This window comes from Pseudophryne corroboree, chromosome 7 (genome assembly GCF_028390025.1).
Source record: "Pseudophryne corroboree isolate aPseCor3 chromosome 7, aPseCor3.hap2, whole genome shotgun sequence".
NCBI classification, from domain to species: Eukaryota; Metazoa; Chordata; class Amphibia; order Anura; family Myobatrachidae; genus Pseudophryne; species Pseudophryne corroboree.
Window position 1 is genome coordinate 22,984,975 of NC_086450.1, and position 19,059 is coordinate 23,004,033.

Consider the following 19,059-nt stretch of genomic DNA (forward strand, 5'->3'; position numbering starts at 1 on the left):
CGAAAGGATCACAGAGCGGCGGGCAACGTTTTTTTGTGCAGTTTTAGAGTAGCTCAATACCTACTCAGCGCTTGCGATTACGTCAGACTGTTCAGTTCCTGTTTTGACATCACAAACACACCCTGCGTTCGCCCAGCCACGCCTGCGTTTTTCCTGGCACGCCTGCGTTTTTCCCGAACATTCCCTGAAAACGGTCAGTTGACACCCAGAAACGCCCACTTCATGTCAATCACTCTGCGGCAGCCAGTGCGACTGAAAAGCTTCGCTAGACCCTGTGTGAAACTACATTGTTCGTTGTAATAGTACGACGCGGGTGCGCATTGCGCCGCATGCGCAGAAGTGCAGTTTTTTGGCCTCATCACTGCACAGCGAACGAAAGCAGCTAGCGAACAACTCGGAATGACCCCCTATGTGCTTGCGATACTGACTCTGTGCGATTTTGGCTAAGTGGCAATTTTGACTATCTCGTCTATAGAGAGAGTCAAAATTGACTTGCCTGCACGGTCTATCTAGTCTTGCGATGCCGACCGCGCATCGGCATCGAATCGGGATCGCAAGGTGACTTTCACCTTGCGATCTGCACTAACTTTTCTTATGATTTTGACTATATAGTCAAAATCGTAAGAAAATATATCACCGTGTGTACACACCATTAGATGAATTTCATGTAAAGCATTATGGGTGGAATTCAATTGATTTGGGTGCTGCACTAATTAATGGGCGCCCAATGGACCAGTTGAATTGTGGCTCCGATAGGGTGTGAATGCCGCAGACGCCCAGATTTCTGCTCGCTGTTTCCTGGGTTGACCGTCAGAAATGTGCAAAAAGTCTGTGTTTTATGTGGCCAAACGGCTGTACATTAGACAGGTTTATCCGCCATACATGGGCTCAGTAATGATTGGGCGCCCAAAAACAATTGAATTGCTCTGTTGGGCACCCATTGATTATTGCGTCGCCCGAAAACAATCGAATTCCGCCCAGTCTCTTTAACACTAGTAATTGAATTAATTTTTTTTTTTTCTCTTGTTTTAGGTTGAATTCCATTAACAGACTGCAAGTGGTTCTGCAGCATTTGGTGAGTACAGCGTTGTGTTGTGAGCGCATCGCAGACCTTAAAATGTTACATTAGCTGGAGTTTCCTAGGATAATGGGGGTGATTCCGAGTTCTTCGCTTGCTAGCTGCTTTTAGCAGCATTGCACACGCTAGGCCGCCGCCCTCTGGGAGTGTATCTTCGCTTAGCAGAATTGCGAACGAAAGATTAGCAGAATTGCGAATAAATAATTCTTAGCAGTTTCTGAGTAGCTCCAGACCTACTCATGATTAGCGATCAGTTCAGTCAGTTTTGTTCCTGGTTTGACGTCACAAACACGCCCTGCGTTCGGCCAGCCAATCCCCCGTTTCTCCAGACACTCCCGCGTTTTATCCTGGCACGCCTGTGTTTTTCCGCACACTCCCAGAAAACGGTCAGTTTCCGCCCAGAAACACCCACTTCCTGTCAATCACACTCCGATCACTTCAACGATGGAAATTCTTTGTTCGGACGTGAGTAAATCTACTAAGTTTTCAGCTAAAATACTTACCATGCGCATTTTCGCATTAATCGCTCCGTTGCGAAAATCGGCAACGAGCGAACAACTCGGAATGACCCCCAATATACTAAGTTTTACTTCCATCTGGGGCACTTTCCCACTGATCCGCCAGGTCCTGCAAAGATGATTTTGCTCTGCTCTTCAGTAAACTATTACTGCTGCTCTGTCCAAGCCACACACTTCCCTGCGGATACGATTGGCGACAATACCTGTATAACGGTATCTGGACTCCGGGTCGACACCAATTGATCGACACCTGAAATAGGTCGACATGGAAAAAAGGTTGACATGAGTTTTTCACGTTTCTTTTTCTTTTTCATACTTCACAATCGTAGTCCTCGTGGATTGTAAACCGTAACCTTGTCCGAAGCATGGCGTGCAAAGCGAGCCATGCGATGGGGACACGGTGCACTAATCAGGGTTCCCGGTCACACTATGAAGAAAACAACACCAATTAAAAAAACACTAAAAAAACTGATGTTGACATTTTGTCACGTCGACCTTGCTCAAGTCGACTTAATACTTGTGTTGACCTATTTTGGGTGTCGACTTAGTCACTGTCAACAAATAGTGGTCGACCTAGACACTGTTGACCTATGTGTGGTTGATCCTATGATCCACACTCGTCGCTGTCTTCATAAAGGGCTTTGTATTTGCTCTGTTGTACTGCCGGATAGCTGCAGTCCTCAATAAAGGTAAGATGTCATTGGTCACTGTACTGAGAGCAGCCCTGCTGGGGTGGAGAGGGTCAGGGAGAGAATATGGGTCAGGCGGTTGTAAGCGAGCCACACAAGTTGTTTTTGGCTTTTGTCGCTTTTGTTTTTGAAGCTGAACTGAAATCCTTATTATCCCTTTATAAGAACTGGAAGTCTGCTCTCTCCCTGTATCTACGTGATCTCTGAGACGCTAGGAACGTGTATATTGTGTTGTTATCACAGACATAAGTTTGGAGATCTGTACAGCAGCGTCAGCCGTGTTTGTTTCCCCTGCAGAACATGTCCGGCCACACAGCTGCAGACGCAGAAGTCCTGCTGACCAAGTCCGGCTGCGCTGGAGTCATCACCCTGAACCGGCCAAAGGCTCTGAACGCCTTAAACGTGAACATGGCTCAGCTGATCTATCGGCAGCTTAAGGTAAATTCTATTCATATGACCCGCGACAAGGCTGCTGTATCTGCTCCTGTGCCACCTGCAGTGTCCCTCAGCCGGCTTACCGACAGCGCGGCATGGGGAAATGTAGGGATGTATTATATGTTCTGATAAGTTCCTCAAACTTCCACATACTGTACACGGAGAGTACATTTCTTAAGGGCCCCCCTAACAGCCCGGCAACCCTGCAGCACGGGGGTAGCTGGGAAGGCGCCTGTACTTTCCATTATACAGATGGAGCCCTGCTCATCTATCCCCTTTTAGTAGGATTAATTGAGCCAGTGCTGTCAGACTTAATCCCCTGCTGTCAGACTTAATCCCCTGCTGTAATGACTTAATCCCCTGCTGTATTGTTCTCTCTGTATTGTATTGCAGCGGAGAACAATAGATGAAAGGATTATGCTAATAAACATTGGTGCACCATGGTGCAGAATAGAAGGCTAGATGAGCGAGGCTCCGCCTGTATGTCAGCGAGACAGCTTATTGTTGTCAGTTGCATTTTTTGCAAAACAAAAAGTCTGCTCCATCTGTAGGTGATGAGACAAGCGGCCAAAGAGCCCCAAAAGTGTCTGCCTGCGCCTAAGGTGCGAGTCCGTTGTGCTGACGTCCTTGGCCGCACATCCCCATTGGCTTCTCATACAACTGACTGACTGTCTGTTCGATGATCCTGCTATTTATACCACCGTGGTGATCTGCTGTTCATCACCAAAGAGTACACGCTTGTATCTACTGTATGACTTAGAGTATTGCAGAGACATTGGGGGTAATTCCAAGTTGATCGCAGCAGGATTTGTGTTAGCAGTTGGACAAAACCATGTGCACTGCAGGGGAGGCAGATTTAACATGTGCAGAGAGAGTTAGATTTGGGTGTGGTGAGTTCAATCTGCAATCTAAATTGCAGTGTAAAAATAAAGCAGCCAGTATTAACCCTGCACAGAAACAAAATAACCCACCAAATCTAACTCTCTCTGCACATGTTATATCTGCCCCACCTGCAGTGCACATGGTTTTGCCCAACTGCTAAAAAAATTTCTGCTGCGATCAACTTCGAATTACCCCCATTATACGCTTAGTTAACAATGCAAAATTAATTTGAAGACTGTATATGCAATTGCACAGGTCTGTATATGATCAAATTAATAAACAAAATTGTAATATGAATTACAATAATAATACAGGTGGAGTATCCCATATCGAAATATTCTGAAATACGGAATTTTGAGTGAGATAGTGAAACCTTTGTTTTCTGATGGCTCAATGTACACAAACTTTCTTTAATACACAAAGTTATTAAAAATATTGTATTAAATGACCTTAACGCTGTGTGTATTAGGTGTATATGAAACATAAACGCATTCTGAACTTAGACTTTGGTCCCATCACCATGATATCTCATTATGGTATGCAATTATTCCAAAATACGGACAAATCCAATATCCTTCTTGTCCCAAGTATTTTGGATATGGAATACTCAACCTGTAGTAATAATAATAATATGTAATTGCAATATTGTAGTTTCGGTTATTGTTGTGTAAATGGGGGGGTACACACGGAGAGATCTGACTAGATTGCTTAGAAATTAATCACTGATCGCTTGGTGTGTATGCCTCATAGCTATAGTGCGTCGCTATTGCTGGTTCTAGATTGGCCTGCATGCAGGGTGAGGTGAGGCCCCCCCGCCCCTTCCCCCTCGCCCAGCACACATCTCCCCCCGTGTGTACCCCCCTTTAGCCAGCATAACTCCATTCTGTGTAACTAAAGGGGGGTACACACGGGGAGATGTGCGCCATAGATGTGTGCTGAGTGATCTAGCACAGACCGCTCAGCACACATCTCCCCCGTGTGTACCCCCCTTTAAGGGCCGTACACACGGGGAGATTCTCCCAGAGACATGGGCTGAGCGATCTAGTACGAACGCTCAGCTCACATCTCTCCCCCGCTTAGCACACAGCGCGATGTGTGCTGAGCGAGGGGGGGGTGGGTACGGGGGGCGAACAGCTCATTTCACCCAGCGGTAAAGTGAGCGATCTAACTAGATTTAGGCCAATCTAGTATCGGTGCGTGGGGCCGCGTATCGCTATGGGGCATACACACAGAGAGATCCATGCTTAATTTCGAAGCAATCTAGTCGGACTGCTTAGAAATGAATTACGGATCTCTCGGTGTGTACCCCCCTTTAGTCGTCTTGTACTGTGTATCAGCAATACCATAAATACTCCTCTCCCAGCTGTCCTGGAGCCTTTGATCTGTCGATGTTACATCGGATCAGCACACTTTATAATGAGTGTGATAGGTTGATGTCGATTGAAACACCATGAAGATTACTGAACCGTTGTTCTGGACTTTAGCTGTTCTGTAAGAGATTGGCAAATTACTCGTCTACCAACCATGAGGCCAATTAATATAATTAATACAAGGAAGCTGAGTCACAGCACAGCGATGCCATCTAATTACGTGTACCAGTATGATGTGCCAGGGAACAGCTGGAGGAAGTGTTGTCTGAGCTGGGCAGGGGGATTTGTCGTGTAGGAAAGTACTTAGATTATTTCATATCATTTACAGAATGCATTTCTAGCGTATGTTTGTTTATTTCCCTTTTGTTTGGTGCATCTTCTTATACGTCATGGTTTAATGCTCCGTGCGTCTCCCTGCATCTGGGGGCATATACTAGTATTCTCTTGCCGTTATTAAAATGTGACAGGTTGCAGTGTTGTTTACCATATAAATACTATAAGTGTCAAATCTGAGCTACAATCACCCAGTGTCTGGAAGGAAATGTTACAGAGGAGCCGTCATTTCATTTCCGTAGCTAAATATTTCTCTTTCTGATTCGGTTACAGCTATGGGAGGAAGACCCGGACACGTCTGTGGTGTTAATTAAAAGTTCTGGCGGCAAAGCCTTCTGTGCCGGGGGAGACATCATTGGTAAGGGTTCTGTAATTGTGAAATCCCGTTTCCTGCGTCGGCAGCAGCAGCAGCAGCGCTGCAGAACTCACCAGGAAAACGGCGAGGTGGCCATTTTCCATGTGCAATAAGGTAATCACTGGGAAAATGGCCACAGCGCCATTTTCCCGGAGACCTGCTCATGTACAATAGACTCTTGGGACAGCGCTAGGGTCCCCTAGTGCCCAGAGTCTACATAGCGCTGCCGGTTAGCGAGGCGAGGGCCCAGACGCACACAGGCCGCCTCCTCTCTTGATGGGCCCCTGATGAATGAATGAAGGAGGGGGGCCCTAATATCTCTTCCAGTCCTCCGATGTTAGAATGGAATTGCAGTGGAACAATAGGAGTTCGGCTGTGACAGGGTTGCACAGTGGTGTGCTATGCTTCCACCACTTACTGTTTTTGCACTTATTTTGCTGGAAAATGTTTTGCCTTCTATAATTTTTTTTTACATTTAAAATAAAAATGCATATAGCAGCCATTTCACCAGTTTAAGTACCAGAAGTACTTTTATTATAACCAATAATAAACTTCTATACTGTTATCCGATGTTAGTTTGAACTTTTTTGGGGGTACAGGCAGATTTAACCATTTTTTTTCACTGCCAGCAGTAATTTTGGCAGTAATCCCATTTTCGTGAATTTGCAGTTGAATAGGCTAATCGCGGGAGCGCGCGCACCTGTGGAAATCCAGTTTCCGCAACAAGAAAGTCGTAAAAACGGCAATTGCAGTAAATTACTGCAATTTCTCAGCTAATTGAATTTGTCCCTATCGGCGGTATCCTTTTAGCTATGGTAAATTACCTCACCTAGGACAATCCTGTTAGCCCCTATGCTAATTACATACCCCCTATAAGTGGACGTAAACACAAAATTGAGGAAAAAGCACCCATCTTGGGAATTGCAATAGGTGCCTATCACTATATGGCACAAAAGGAATAACGACACATTGGCTACAAATCTAGTATAATAAATATGCCCCAAATATGAACCTATACATATCTATTATATTAAATATCAGTGCTAATACGTAAGCCCATTCAGTTGGCAGGAAGTAATGTATCATATTATTAAGTCAGTGTAACATAAACAATCTACAAGAACCATACTTGCATCCAATGCAGTGGAACAACAGCTGTGACAGGGTTGCACAGTGGTGCGCTATGCTTCCACCACTTACGAATTTAAAACAGGGCAGACAAGCGTCTCTATATTTAGAACAAAAGAGCAGTGAGCTGTAGCGTCATGTGACCAGTAGCCTATAGAACGCTGACGCTGCTGTATTATTTATAGAACAAGGAACGCAGCGGTTACTTTCTCTGGAGGCCTGAAAGCTCAGCCTAATCTCGTTACCATGGATCGTATCCATACTGAAGTACCTGGAAATTGTTCACGAATGGACGATGAGACTGGCACTAGAGGGGCACAGAACCACAGCGATTCTGATCGGATAGGCAGCCTGTGCCCGGCTGAGCGGTGCCCTGACTGCTCAGCTGTTACCTAATCGCACTCACCTGAGCTTAACTCCTTGTGTGCATGGTTCTCCTCCGGGAGCAGTCTGTCCGTCCACTTTCTGTACGCCATCTGGGTAACCCACTTCCACATGGGATTATGTCCCGCTTGTGAAACTGGACCAGGGTGGTCTTAGATAGGGGACTTTACAGGGCAGCTGTCATAAGGCCTATTACTGGGGCATCGGCCTCCCTGCTGGTACAACCCCAAACTGTCTAGATCAGACCTGGCCAACCTGTGGCCCTCTAGCTGTTGTGAAACTACAAGTCCCAGTATGCTTTACCAGCTGTTCAATGGGAGGGTATGCTGGGACTTGTAGTCCACAACACCTGGAGAGCCACAGGATTACCAAGCCTGGTCTAGATGGTCACAGCCCAGAACAATGAGACCCAACTTGCATTATCAAGGATGCGGGATCTGGATAAGGACCGGGCAACCCCCAGTTTACACTGTTCCGCCACACGTACCCAGAATCAGGCGGACAGCTGGTCAGGGCTAGCTCCTGGAGGGACCCGGTACTGTATCCGGTGCCAAAATAATAATCTATAATATAATCTATATGTAGAATGTCTGTAGGTTAGTAATTTAGCCTGGGTGTGATTTTTATTCGTAAGGGTGTTAGAAACGAGCCTCCGATTTAGAAGGAAGGAGTCCGCATTTTGGAGGACATATATCAAGCAGGGAAAGGAGCAGACCAGTGAAGAGGTTGCCCATAGCAACCAGTGGTATAGGAGAGCAATATCCTGTTACTGGTTTGTCACTGTGAAAGCCAATAATGATATTTGTTTCCCACCAGCCATCACGGAAGCTGGGAAAGCTGGAGAACCGCTTGCCCAAGATTTCTTCAAACAAGAGTACATCCTTAACAACGCCATTGGTATGTATGATGGTAAGGTTTTCTGGGCCTGTGTGTCTGTGCTCAACATGCTAAAGTATCCCTCCCAAGGCATTACTGTGCCGGTGGTTGTATGCCGCAGCCCTCCTGCTGTGCTGATAGACAGTACGGTACAGCCCCTACATTGAGGCGGGCGTCCGGTACAGCCTCTATATTGACGCTGGCGTCCGGTACAGCCCCTACATTGAGGCGGGTGTCCGGTACAGCCCCTACATTGAGGCGGGTGTCCGGTACAGCCCCTACGTTGAGGCGGGTGTCCGGTACAGCCCCTACGTTGAGGCGGGCGTCCGGTACAGCCCCTACGTTGAGGCGGGCGTCCGGTACCGCCCCTACGTTGAGGCGGGCGTCCGGTACAGCCCCTACGTTGAGGCGGGCGTCCGGTACAGCCCCTACGTTGAGGCGGGCGTCCGGTACAGCCCCTACGTTGAGGCGGGCGTCCGGTACAGCCCCTACGTTGAGGCGGGCGTCCGGTACAGCCCCTACGTTGAGGCGGGCGTCCGGTACAGCCCCTACGTTGAGGCGGGCGTCCGGTACAGCCCCTACGTTGAGGCGGGCGTCTGGTACAGCCCCTACGTTGAGGCGGGCGTCTGTTACAGCCCCTACGTTGAGGCGGGCGTCCGGTACAGCCCCTACGTTGACCTGGGTGTCCGGTACAGCCCCTACATTGAGGCGGGCGTCTGGTACAGCCCCTACATTGATTTCTCCTGCCCCGATAATACTATTTATCATTGTGTGCATCCACAAGACTGTTATGTAACACATCTGTATGGTCTGGAAACCAAATGCATGGTCTCTGTAATTGGATTCCAGACCATACAGATGTGTTTGATTGCAGCTGGGCAAAATAAGAATTCGGACAACTGTTAAGAACATTTATATAATCCATCAAGGATTCTTGTCTCTAATTTAAATCCATAGAACCCTACAAATATGAAATTCAGCTACAGTAAATGCTACTAAGCTGTGGAATGTAATGAAGATTGTTCTATATATGCTTTTAGTATAGTTGTTTGCCTTTGCTTATGGTGTTTTTCACTAAATCATCTAAGAATGAGAATCATCCCTGAAGAAGTCGCCACAGACGAAATGCGTTGGATGAAATAAATTATTTTATCATCATAATATATTTATTGTAGTAACAAAAATTGAATAGGTATACAAGCCCTTGGGCAGTTGACATCTCTTTTGTCGTCAAAAATGCTTATGAAAATGGATTCTTCAATATGTAATTTGTATTTTAACAATAATAAAAAAGATTTTATGATTTGGGTGTATGTGTGTATATAAGGTATTAACAGAACATCCTCAGATCATATCCATAAGTATTATAGTAATTGGAATATCTGTTAAATTAGAGCGCTCCTCAGAGGGAACCTTCTTGTACATGAATTCCAGTAGGCCCATATCAGCAAAGGGCCCTCTTTCTGGGGAAGCTGCCTAAGATATATACATTGGACAACTCATTGGTTCTATTGTTGTCATGGTAGCATTTTACCACATTGATTAAGAATAGTGCGTTAAGGTGTGTATGTATATATGTGTGTGTGTGTATATATATATATATATATATATATATATATATATATATATATATATATATATATATATATATATATATATATATATATACACACACACACACACACACACACACACACACACGGGTGGGGGATATAGCGACCAACGGTGTCTTAAATTAATTCAATAAAAGTGGATCTACAAGTATATAAAAGCTGACCAGATCAAATAAATCTGAAAAATGGGAATTTATTTATACATTAAAACAGACAATGATTACACAACTATACTTGATGAAGTCTGAATGACGAAACGCGTTGGGATACCTGGCAGTGACCTCATACCAAGTTAAGTTAAAATTGTTTTACATATTTTAACATACATTTTAACTGGTACTATATTGCATTGTGTTTATTGTTTTTATCCCATTTTTTAAGAAGATTTGCTGTTCAAATTTTAATAATTTTTAGTATAGTTGTGTAATCATTGTCTGTTTTAATGTATAAATAAATTCCCATTTTTCAGATTTATTTGATCTGGTCAGTTTTTATATACTTGTAGATCCACTTTTATTGAATAAATTTAAGACACCGTTGGTCGCTATATCCCCCACCCCCCTGTGTGTGTTTTTTCCGTTGCTTCAGGGAACCACCATCCCTGTGTTTTGGGGGACAGCTGACGCCCTGTATTAACCCTTAGGGAGTGTCATTTATTTCAACTACACGTGGTTCTTAGTTTATTGGTGTTGTACACAAGTGGCGCAATAATCTCCCCCCTATTTTTAAATATATATATATATATATATATATATGTGTGTGTGTGTGTATATGTATGTGTGTGTGTATGTATATGTATGTATGTATGTATGTATGTATGTATGTATATGTATATATATAAAATGTATTGTAGCGCCACTAATTACGCAGCACTCTACAGAGGAAACGTGTCCTTCACATCGGTCTCTGTCCCACTGGAGCTTACTTACACAATTGATGGACCATCCTGTGTTTCGCTGCTTGTAAGGTTGCGTTATGAGAGTGGACGCTCTTTGCAGCCTTGTATCCGCAGTGTCTTTGTCTTCACACAATAATTATGGTCTAATCCTGTAATTATCTTTCCTCAGGAACGTACAAGAAACCATATGTGGCCCTTATTGATGGCATTACAATGGGAGGCGTAAGTAGCATCCGTTCCTTACCCTATATACACATTGCCTTACAGTGTGGGGACTCATTATCTTTATTTGCTCAATATTCTATCCGTTGTAATTGTTCATGTAGTGCTGTACTATAGCCACTGAGAGGATCACATGCAGCAGTACTGCCAGTAATATACACTGTGACACTGAGCTAATGCCCTGCTGCTTCTGTTCCTGGGGACTAATGCCCCGCTGCTTTTGTTCCTGGGGACTAATGCTCCGCTGCTTCTATTCCCGGGGACTAATGCCCCGCTGCTTCTATTCCCGGGGACTAATGCTCCGCTGCTTCTATTCCCGGGGACTAATGCCCCACTGCTTCTATTCCCGGGGACTAATGCCCTGCTGCTTCTGTTCCTGGGGACTAATGCCCTGCTGCTTCTGTTCCTGGGGACTAATGCCCTGCTGCTTCTATTACCGGGGACTAATGCCCCGCTGCTTCTGTTCCTGGGGACTAATGCCCCGCTGCTTCTGTTCCTGGGGACTAATGGCCCGCTGCTTCTGTTCCTGGGGACTAATGCCCTGCTGCTTCTATTCCCGGGGACTAATGCCGCGCTGCTTCTATTCCTGGGGACTAATGCCCCGCTGCCTCTATTCCTGGGGACTAATGCCCCGTTTGCCTCTGTTCCTTGGGACTAATGCCCCGCTGCTTCTATTCCCGAGGACTAATGCCCCGCTGCTTCTATTCCCGAGGACTAATGCCCCGCTGCTTCTATTCCCGAGGACTAATGCCCCGCTGCTTCTATTCCCGGGGACTAATGCCCCGCTGCTTCTATTCCCAGGGACTAATGCCCCGCTGCTTCTGTTCCCGGGGACTAATGCCCCGCTGCTTCTGTTCCTGGGGACTAATGCCCTGCTGCTTCTATTCCCGGGGACTAATGCCCCGCTGCTTCTGTTCCTGGGGACTAATGCCCCGCTGCTTCTATTCCCGGGGACTAATGCCCCGCTGCTTCTATTCCCGGGGACTAATGCCCCGCTGCTTCTATTCCCGGGGACTAATGCCCCGCTGCTTCTATTCCCGGGGACTAATGCCCCGCTGCTTCTATTCCCGAGGACTAATGCCCCGCTGCTTCTATTCCCGGGGACTAATGCCCCGCTGCTTCTATTCCCGGGGACTAATGCCCCGCTGCTTCTATTCCCGGGGACTAATGCCCCGCTGCTTCTATTCCCGGGACTAATGCCCCCGCTGCTTCTATTCCTGGGGACTAATGCCCTGCTGCTTTCATTCCCGGTACCCCAGCATCTGCCAGACACACACACTAATAACCCAGAGCTCATGCCCTTCTGCTTCCATTCCCGGTATTATTATTATCCTTTATATCGCACCACAAGAGATCCGCAGCGCCCAATTACAGAGTACATAAATGAAAAAACGGGACAATAGTGACTTACAGCTGGATACAATATAGAACAAGTACAGTGTAAATAACACTGAGATAAGTATCAGAAAATCACAGGATTAGGTGCCGTCGAGGATGTTTATGTAAGAGAAGGATAAGCACATGAGGTTTGAGGGCCCTGCTCGTGAGAGCTTACATTCTAAAGGGGAGGGTAGACAGACAGGGGTGACATAGATGAGGTACATAGAGAACGTGGAACAGAGGATTAGGATGAGATTTGGTTGGGTTTGGTGAAGAAGTGGTTCTTGAGAGCCCATTTGAAGTTTTGTGGAGAGTTTGAGGGGGAGAGGTTGGGAATTCCAGAGAAAGGGAGCAGCACGTGAGAAATCTTGAAGGTAGTAGTGGGAGGGTATGGGTCGTTGGATAGACACAACTTAGGTCGACAATGGAAGGTCGACATGTACTAGGTCGACAGGTCAAAAGGTCGACATGGGTTTTTTGACTGTTTTTGGCGTTGTTTTCATCGTAAAGTGACGGGGAACCCCAATTAGTGCACCGTGTCCCCTCTCATGGCGAGCGAGCTTCGAGTTACAGTTCCAATCGTAGTCCACGTGGATCGTTGTAAAGTATGGGGGGAAAAACCCATGTCGACTTTTTGATCTGTCGACCTAGTACATGTCGACCTAATGACCATGTCGCCCTTCAGTGGCCGACTTAATGACTGTCGACCTAAGTTGTGTCGACCTAGCGACCGTATCCCGAGTGGAAGGAAGTAATTAGTCGACAGGAGAGTCGGCGTGCATTAGCAGAGCGAAGAGGACGGGTGGGAGTGTAAAGGGAGATAAGGTCAGAGATATAGATGGGAGAGGAGTGGGTGAGGGCTTTGTAAGTGAGTGTGTGAAGCTTGAATTGGATTCTGAAAGGAAAGGGAAGGGAAGTCATGGAAGGGCTTGTAGGAGAGGAGAGGTGGACGTAGTGCATTTGGTGAGGAAGATGAGCCGGGCTGCAGCATTGAGGATAGATTGGAGTGGAGAGAGGTAATTGTCAGGGAGGCCAGTTAGGAGTATATTACAGTAATCCAGTCTGGAAATAATCAGTGAGTGGATAATGGTCTTGGTGGCATCATGGGTGAGAAAGGGTCTGATCCTGGAAATATTTTGTAGATGAAAACGGCAGGTTTGTGAGAGGTGCTGAATGTGTGGTTTGAAGAAGAGGGAGGAGTCAAGGATTACTCCAAGACAGCGCACTTGGGGGCTAGAGGAGATAGTCGTGGTATCAATAGATAATGAGAGTGTGGGAGGTGAGGTTGTGCGGGAGGGAGGGAAGATGATCAGCTCGGTCTTAGACATGTTGAGGTTAAGAAAGCGCTGGGACATCCAAGAAGAGATAGCAGAGAGTTGGAGATATGAGTAAGGAGAGGTCAAGGGAGGAAAGGTAGATTTGAGTGTCATCAGCATAGAGATGAAAATAGAAGTTAAAAGAGCGAATGAGTTCACCTAAAGAGGACGTATAGAGAGAGAACAGGAGAAGACCAAGAACAGAACCTTGGGGGACACCTACAGTTAGTGGAAGTGAGGGGGAGACGGAGTCATGAGAGTAGACAGAGAAGGAACGGTCAGAGAGGTAGGAGGACAGCCAGGAGAGGGCAGTATACGCAGACCAAGAGAGTGAAGGATTTGCAGAAGGAGAGGGTGGTCCACAGTGTCAGCAGAGAGGTCAAGAAGAATAAGTAGAGAGTAGTGGCCCTTAGTTTTGGCTGCATGGAGGTCATTGCAGACTTTTGTGAGGGCAGTTTCAGTGGAGTGGAGAGAACGGAAACCAGACTGGAATGGGTCAAGCAGTGAGTGGGAGGAAAGAAAGGAAGTAAGGCGGTTGTAGACAATACGCTCAAGGAGTTCAGAGGCAAAAGGGAGGAGAGAGATGGGTCAGTAGTTGGAGAGGGTGTCTGGAACAAGGGTAGGTTTTTTAAGAATAGGGGAGACAAGAGCATGCTTGAAGGCAGAGGGGACAGTGCCTGATAAGAGGGAGAGACTGAGAAGGTGAGCAAGATGGTAAATGGCGGTGGGAGGGGATAGGGTCAAGTGGGGAGGTGGAAGTGGTTGATAACCAGATGAGGACCATGACTTCCTCTCCAGATACAGGGAAGAAAGATGTAACAGTTGGTGAGAGGGAGGGGAAGAGGTGGTACGGGATGGGGGAAGTGGCTGGTTGCTGATGGTCTGGTGGGATGTGATGCCCTGACGTATGGAGTCAATCTCGGATGTGAAGTAAGTGGCAAAGTCAGGAGCAGACAGAGAGGAGGGGAGAGGGGTGGTGGTGGGCAGAGGAGGGAGTTGACAGTGGCAAAGAGGCGCTGAGGGTTGGAAGATTTGGAGGAGATGAGAATTTTGAAGTATGATTGTTTAGCGAGAGAAAGAGCAACACTGTAGGAGGAGAACATAAGTTTGAAATGGAGGAAGTTTGCTTTAGAGCATAGGTCTTCAACCTGTGGCCCTCCAGCTGCTGCGGAACTACACATCCCAGCATGCCCTGCCTCAGTTTTACCATGCCTTAATAGCAAAACTGTGGCAGGGCATGGTGGGATGTGTAGTTCCGCAGCAGCTGGAGGGCCACAGGTTGAAGACCCATGCTTTAGAGCGTGATTTCCTCCACTGTCGCTCGGCAGTACGTGAGCATTTTTGCAGATATCTGGTGCATTTGGTGTTGACCTGCGAGGGTTAATAGTGGTTGGTGGAGCAATAGAGTCAAGAGCTGAAGTAAGGGAGGCATTGTATAGGGATGTGGCTTGTTCAGGGCATGAGAGAGAGAAAAGTAAGTTGGATAGGGATGAGGTGTCAATAGCCTCAATGTTACGCTTAGTGATGGTAGCCTTAGGAGGTAGACATGTGGAAGCAGAGAGAGATAAGTTAAAGGAGAGCAGGTGGTGGTCAGAGAGGGGAAATGGGGAGTTGGAGAAATCAGAAATATCACAACGGTGAGTGAAGACCAGATCCAGTGAGCTCCCGTTCACATGGGAGGGGGAGGAGGTCTACTGGGAGAAACCAAGTGAAGTGGGGTAAATTATAGGAATGTTGAAATCACCTAGGATAATGGAGGGAATGTCAGAAGAGAGGAAGTGAGGAAGCCAGGAAGCAAAGTTGTTTAGGAATTTGGAGGCAATGCTAGGGGGGTGGTAAATGACAGCAATCTGCTAGAGCTCCCTCAGACTGATGCCCCCAGGGCATATGCCCTACTGCTTCCATTCCGGGTGCCCCAGCAATCTGCCAGAGCTCCCTCCGACCAGTGACACCAGAGCGGGCTGCTCCGAGCTCCTGGCTGCCCATCTAAGATGTACTGGCCACCATCTAGTACTCCCACACTGGGTCAGGCTCTGCCTTCTCGACCATGGCAGGGGGCCCCAGAGCTCCTCTGTTTCTTGCCTTCCTTTCAGCCTCGTCTTATGTTTACATCCCACGGTGTCCCCTATCCCTCTGCTTATCTCTAAGCTTCCTTATTATGTGCCCTCGAGATTGTCACTAGTTGTCACTATTTAAGATGTGCAGAGGATGTTCAGCCCTTGTCCCTGCCCTCTGTGCACTGCTGACTACACATTACCGTCTGACTCTACAGTATTTTACATCAGACCGTAATGGCCGGCCGTGATTGGGCCATGTGTGTGGGCGGCAGACTGGGCCATGGTACGTCCCTATATGGGTGCATGGGTGATATACGATGAGGAGAAGGAATATTCACCCTCCACACTGAGACTCCTTACTGAGTAATTATGTTATTCCTCCTCCTATCATTACCGTATGGTACTGTACTCTGGGGTAGGTCTGATCTATGTGGGAGGAATCGCACATGCCCCTGGATCACGCATGTAGCCAGAATCTTCAGTTTTCTCTGACCCATCATAGACTCCAGTGGATTAAAAATGTGAAGATACGTTAAATGGTATATAAAGGAAAAACATGGTAAATGACCAAACGGCTCCTATCTTCCCAAAGCCTCAATGCTGGATACTGCACATCACTTGACGACGGGAGGACGCCTCTGTAAACCAGGGAGAATGGCTGCGGAAATAGGAATTGTGGCTAGTATCAATTTGTTTTTGTATTTTGTTGTTTTTTTTACAACCTTTATAAAGTTGCAAAAATCGGGTACAATAAAAATATTCAGGCATTAAAATAATATTTATTTATCTATTTTTTTTTTTATTATTGCACACATATTCCGCAGCGGTGCTTACACTCTATATATCGTATGTACATGTACATGCACACTAGGGTTCATTTAAGGAAAACAGAGCACCCAGTGGAAACCCACACAAACACGGTGAAAACATACAGACTCCACACAGATAGTACATTGGCGGGAATTGTACTGTGTGATGTGGCAATAGTAACCACTACATGAACCATTAATGTCACCAGGTGGTATCCAGCGTAAGAAGTTATTTTTGTCCATTGAGTGATCAGATAATATTATTGGTCATTAAGCAGCGTCTGTCTAGTCATGAAAGTGTAAAATACCTGTTTTTTACTATGGAGCTCCATAGGCAAACGCAGGGGGGGTTTCTGGTTGCCCAGAAACCCCTCTCTTGTTGGCAAGTGACTCAGATTATGACAGCAATAGCAATGGTATATAACGCGATTACTAGAGCTGCCGCCACATCATGCAGTGTAAGGGACAGGGCAGAGCTGCTGCACATGCCCAGTGGTAGCAGCTTCCTCTACCAAGTTTTGTGTGTGTGGGGAAAGGAGTCCTCAGTCAGTGCACTGGACCAGAGAGTAGCTTCCAGGAAGTAGAGACAGGAACCTTACCATGAGGTGGGAGAATGTGTGCTTAGAAAGTGCAGTACTGGGTTCTATTATGTTTGTGTATTTAGTTATTATGGTATGTTTGACCTTTTCTTGATCACTTTTATTTATATTATTTTAATGTTTGATACAGGCTATACTATAGACAATTTATAGTGTTAAATATTAATACTGTATTCCATTCAGTATCCAGTGTATAAAAAAAACAATTTGTACTTTAATGTCTAGGGTCATTACTAGGTTCTTCTACTGGTCCCCCAAACTCCCGCACTTGCTCCAATGATCTGCAGAGTTGAAAATTGTGGACTGCATTTGGAAACCCCCCTCCAGAAATCCTGCGTTTGCCACTGAGCTCACTGCAAATGTTCAGTTAGATGTCAGTAATTCACAGTGTATACCGTGTAGCTTTGGCCAGCAGGTGGCGCATCTTTGCTTCTCCAGTGTCTGCGTTACAGACGGTTCCAGCAAATCCCTTCTCTGTTTAGGACACGCAAACAATCCTGACAGACCCACCACATGACTGATTCGGGGGAACCAAATATTTATGTGAGAGAAGTGCCTCAGTAACGTCCCAGCTGCCGTCCTAAGCTCTGCACTACCGCCTTGTCTGTGCCGACATGCTGACGCCATACACATCCCTTTTCTTGTCCATAGATCAGCAATTCTATTGTTCACAATTTAAAAGTGGTGGCGGAGACGCGGTGTGAGTGGTAGGGGCCAATCCGCTTGATTGTGACTGCTGAATAACACAATTACAAATGATCAGTGTATCACTGCACTCAGGGCCGTCTTAACAGCAGTGTAGGCCCCTGGGCGCAGCAATGCACTGGGGCCCCTACCCATCCTCCAGCGGTAGGGGTGGGAGGTGCTATCAGCGGCAACTTTGATGTCCCGCGGGCGGTAGGGGGTGTTCTATCTTCCGCTCAGCATGTAGGACCTGGAGCAGTAATTTCTGCTAATTACTCTTTTACTGCACAGATGGTGGGAGATGGGGCGGGAGGGAGAACACTAAACTGTAGAAGGGGCATTGGGCTGAATGAAGGGGCCCCGGTACATGACGTTCATGGTGGTAGTGGTGTTTAATATGCAGGGGAGGGGTGGATAGTGGGGTGGGCTTAATACATAATTTTCCGGTGGGAGGACAGTTAGCTTGACTGCAGATATCGCTAGTACCTGGTAAATAAATTTAACTTTCAATGGGATGAAACATTAGAGAGCCCCGTCTGTCAGGGGGTACTGGGGACACCTTTCAGGAGATATTGGGGACTTGGGGATCAGAGTTCAGGAGCCAGAACGATCCACTGACTAAAATATAAAACTGCATACCAGGCGTTTGGAGCTGGAGCAGGGACCGGCTGCTGGAAGGCTGATATCTCTGGTTCTGGGCATAGTAGAGACAAGCTGCCAGTGTCCACTGAAAGGGGAGAGTCCCAGCTTTTGGAGGGTTCCGATACTGAAAATAGACATTATAAAGGTCGACAGTCAAAAGGTCGAGAGGGTCAAAAGGTCGTCACACACAAATAACATTTTGGGTGTTTTGTGTTTTGAAAATAGGATTTTAATACCTACCGGTAAATCCTTTTCTCTTAGTCCGTAGAGGATGCTGGGGACGCTTCAAGAACCATGGGGTATAGATGGGATCCGCAGGAGACATGGGCACTTTAAGACTTTGAATGGGTGTGAACTGGCTCCTCCCTCTATGCCCCTCCTCCAGACTCCAGTTATAGGAACTGTGCCCAGGGAGACGGACATTTCGAGGAAAGGATTTATAGGTAACTAAGGTGAGATACAGACCAGCTCACACCTCAAACACGCCGTACTACATGGCATTAAACAAACTCCAGTCAATGGCATGAACAACGTCAGCAACAGGCTGACTACAACATAACACAACCCGTGTGTAAACTTAACTAATAACTGCAGATAGAGTCCGCACTGGGACGGGCGCCCAGCATCCTCTACGGACTAAGAGAAAAGGATTTACCGGTAGGTATTAAAATCCTATTTTCTCATACGTCCTAGAGGATGCTGGGGATGCTTCAAGAACCATGGGGTTTATACCAAAGCTCTAGAACGGGTGGGAGAGTGCGGATGACTCTGCAGCACCGATTGACCAAACA

General features: G+C 46.6%; 1 protein-coding gene across 1 annotated transcript in view; it reads left to right on the forward strand.

The window, feature by feature from the left end:
• The window catches only part of HIBCH (3-hydroxyisobutyryl-CoA hydrolase), a 180,877-nt gene that overhangs the window by 18,294 nt on the left and 143,524 nt on the right, over positions 1–19,059 (forward strand). Inside the window, exons 2-6 of the mRNA XM_063932227.1 lie at positions 1,033–1,075; positions 2,583–2,723; positions 5,579–5,663; positions 7,989–8,069; positions 10,729–10,781. Coding sequence (XP_063788297.1) covers positions 1,033–1,075; positions 2,583–2,723; positions 5,579–5,663; positions 7,989–8,069; positions 10,729–10,781 — 403 coding nt within the window. The remainder of the gene's footprint in view (positions 1–1,032; positions 1,076–2,582; positions 2,724–5,578; positions 5,664–7,988; positions 8,070–10,728; positions 10,782–19,059) is intronic.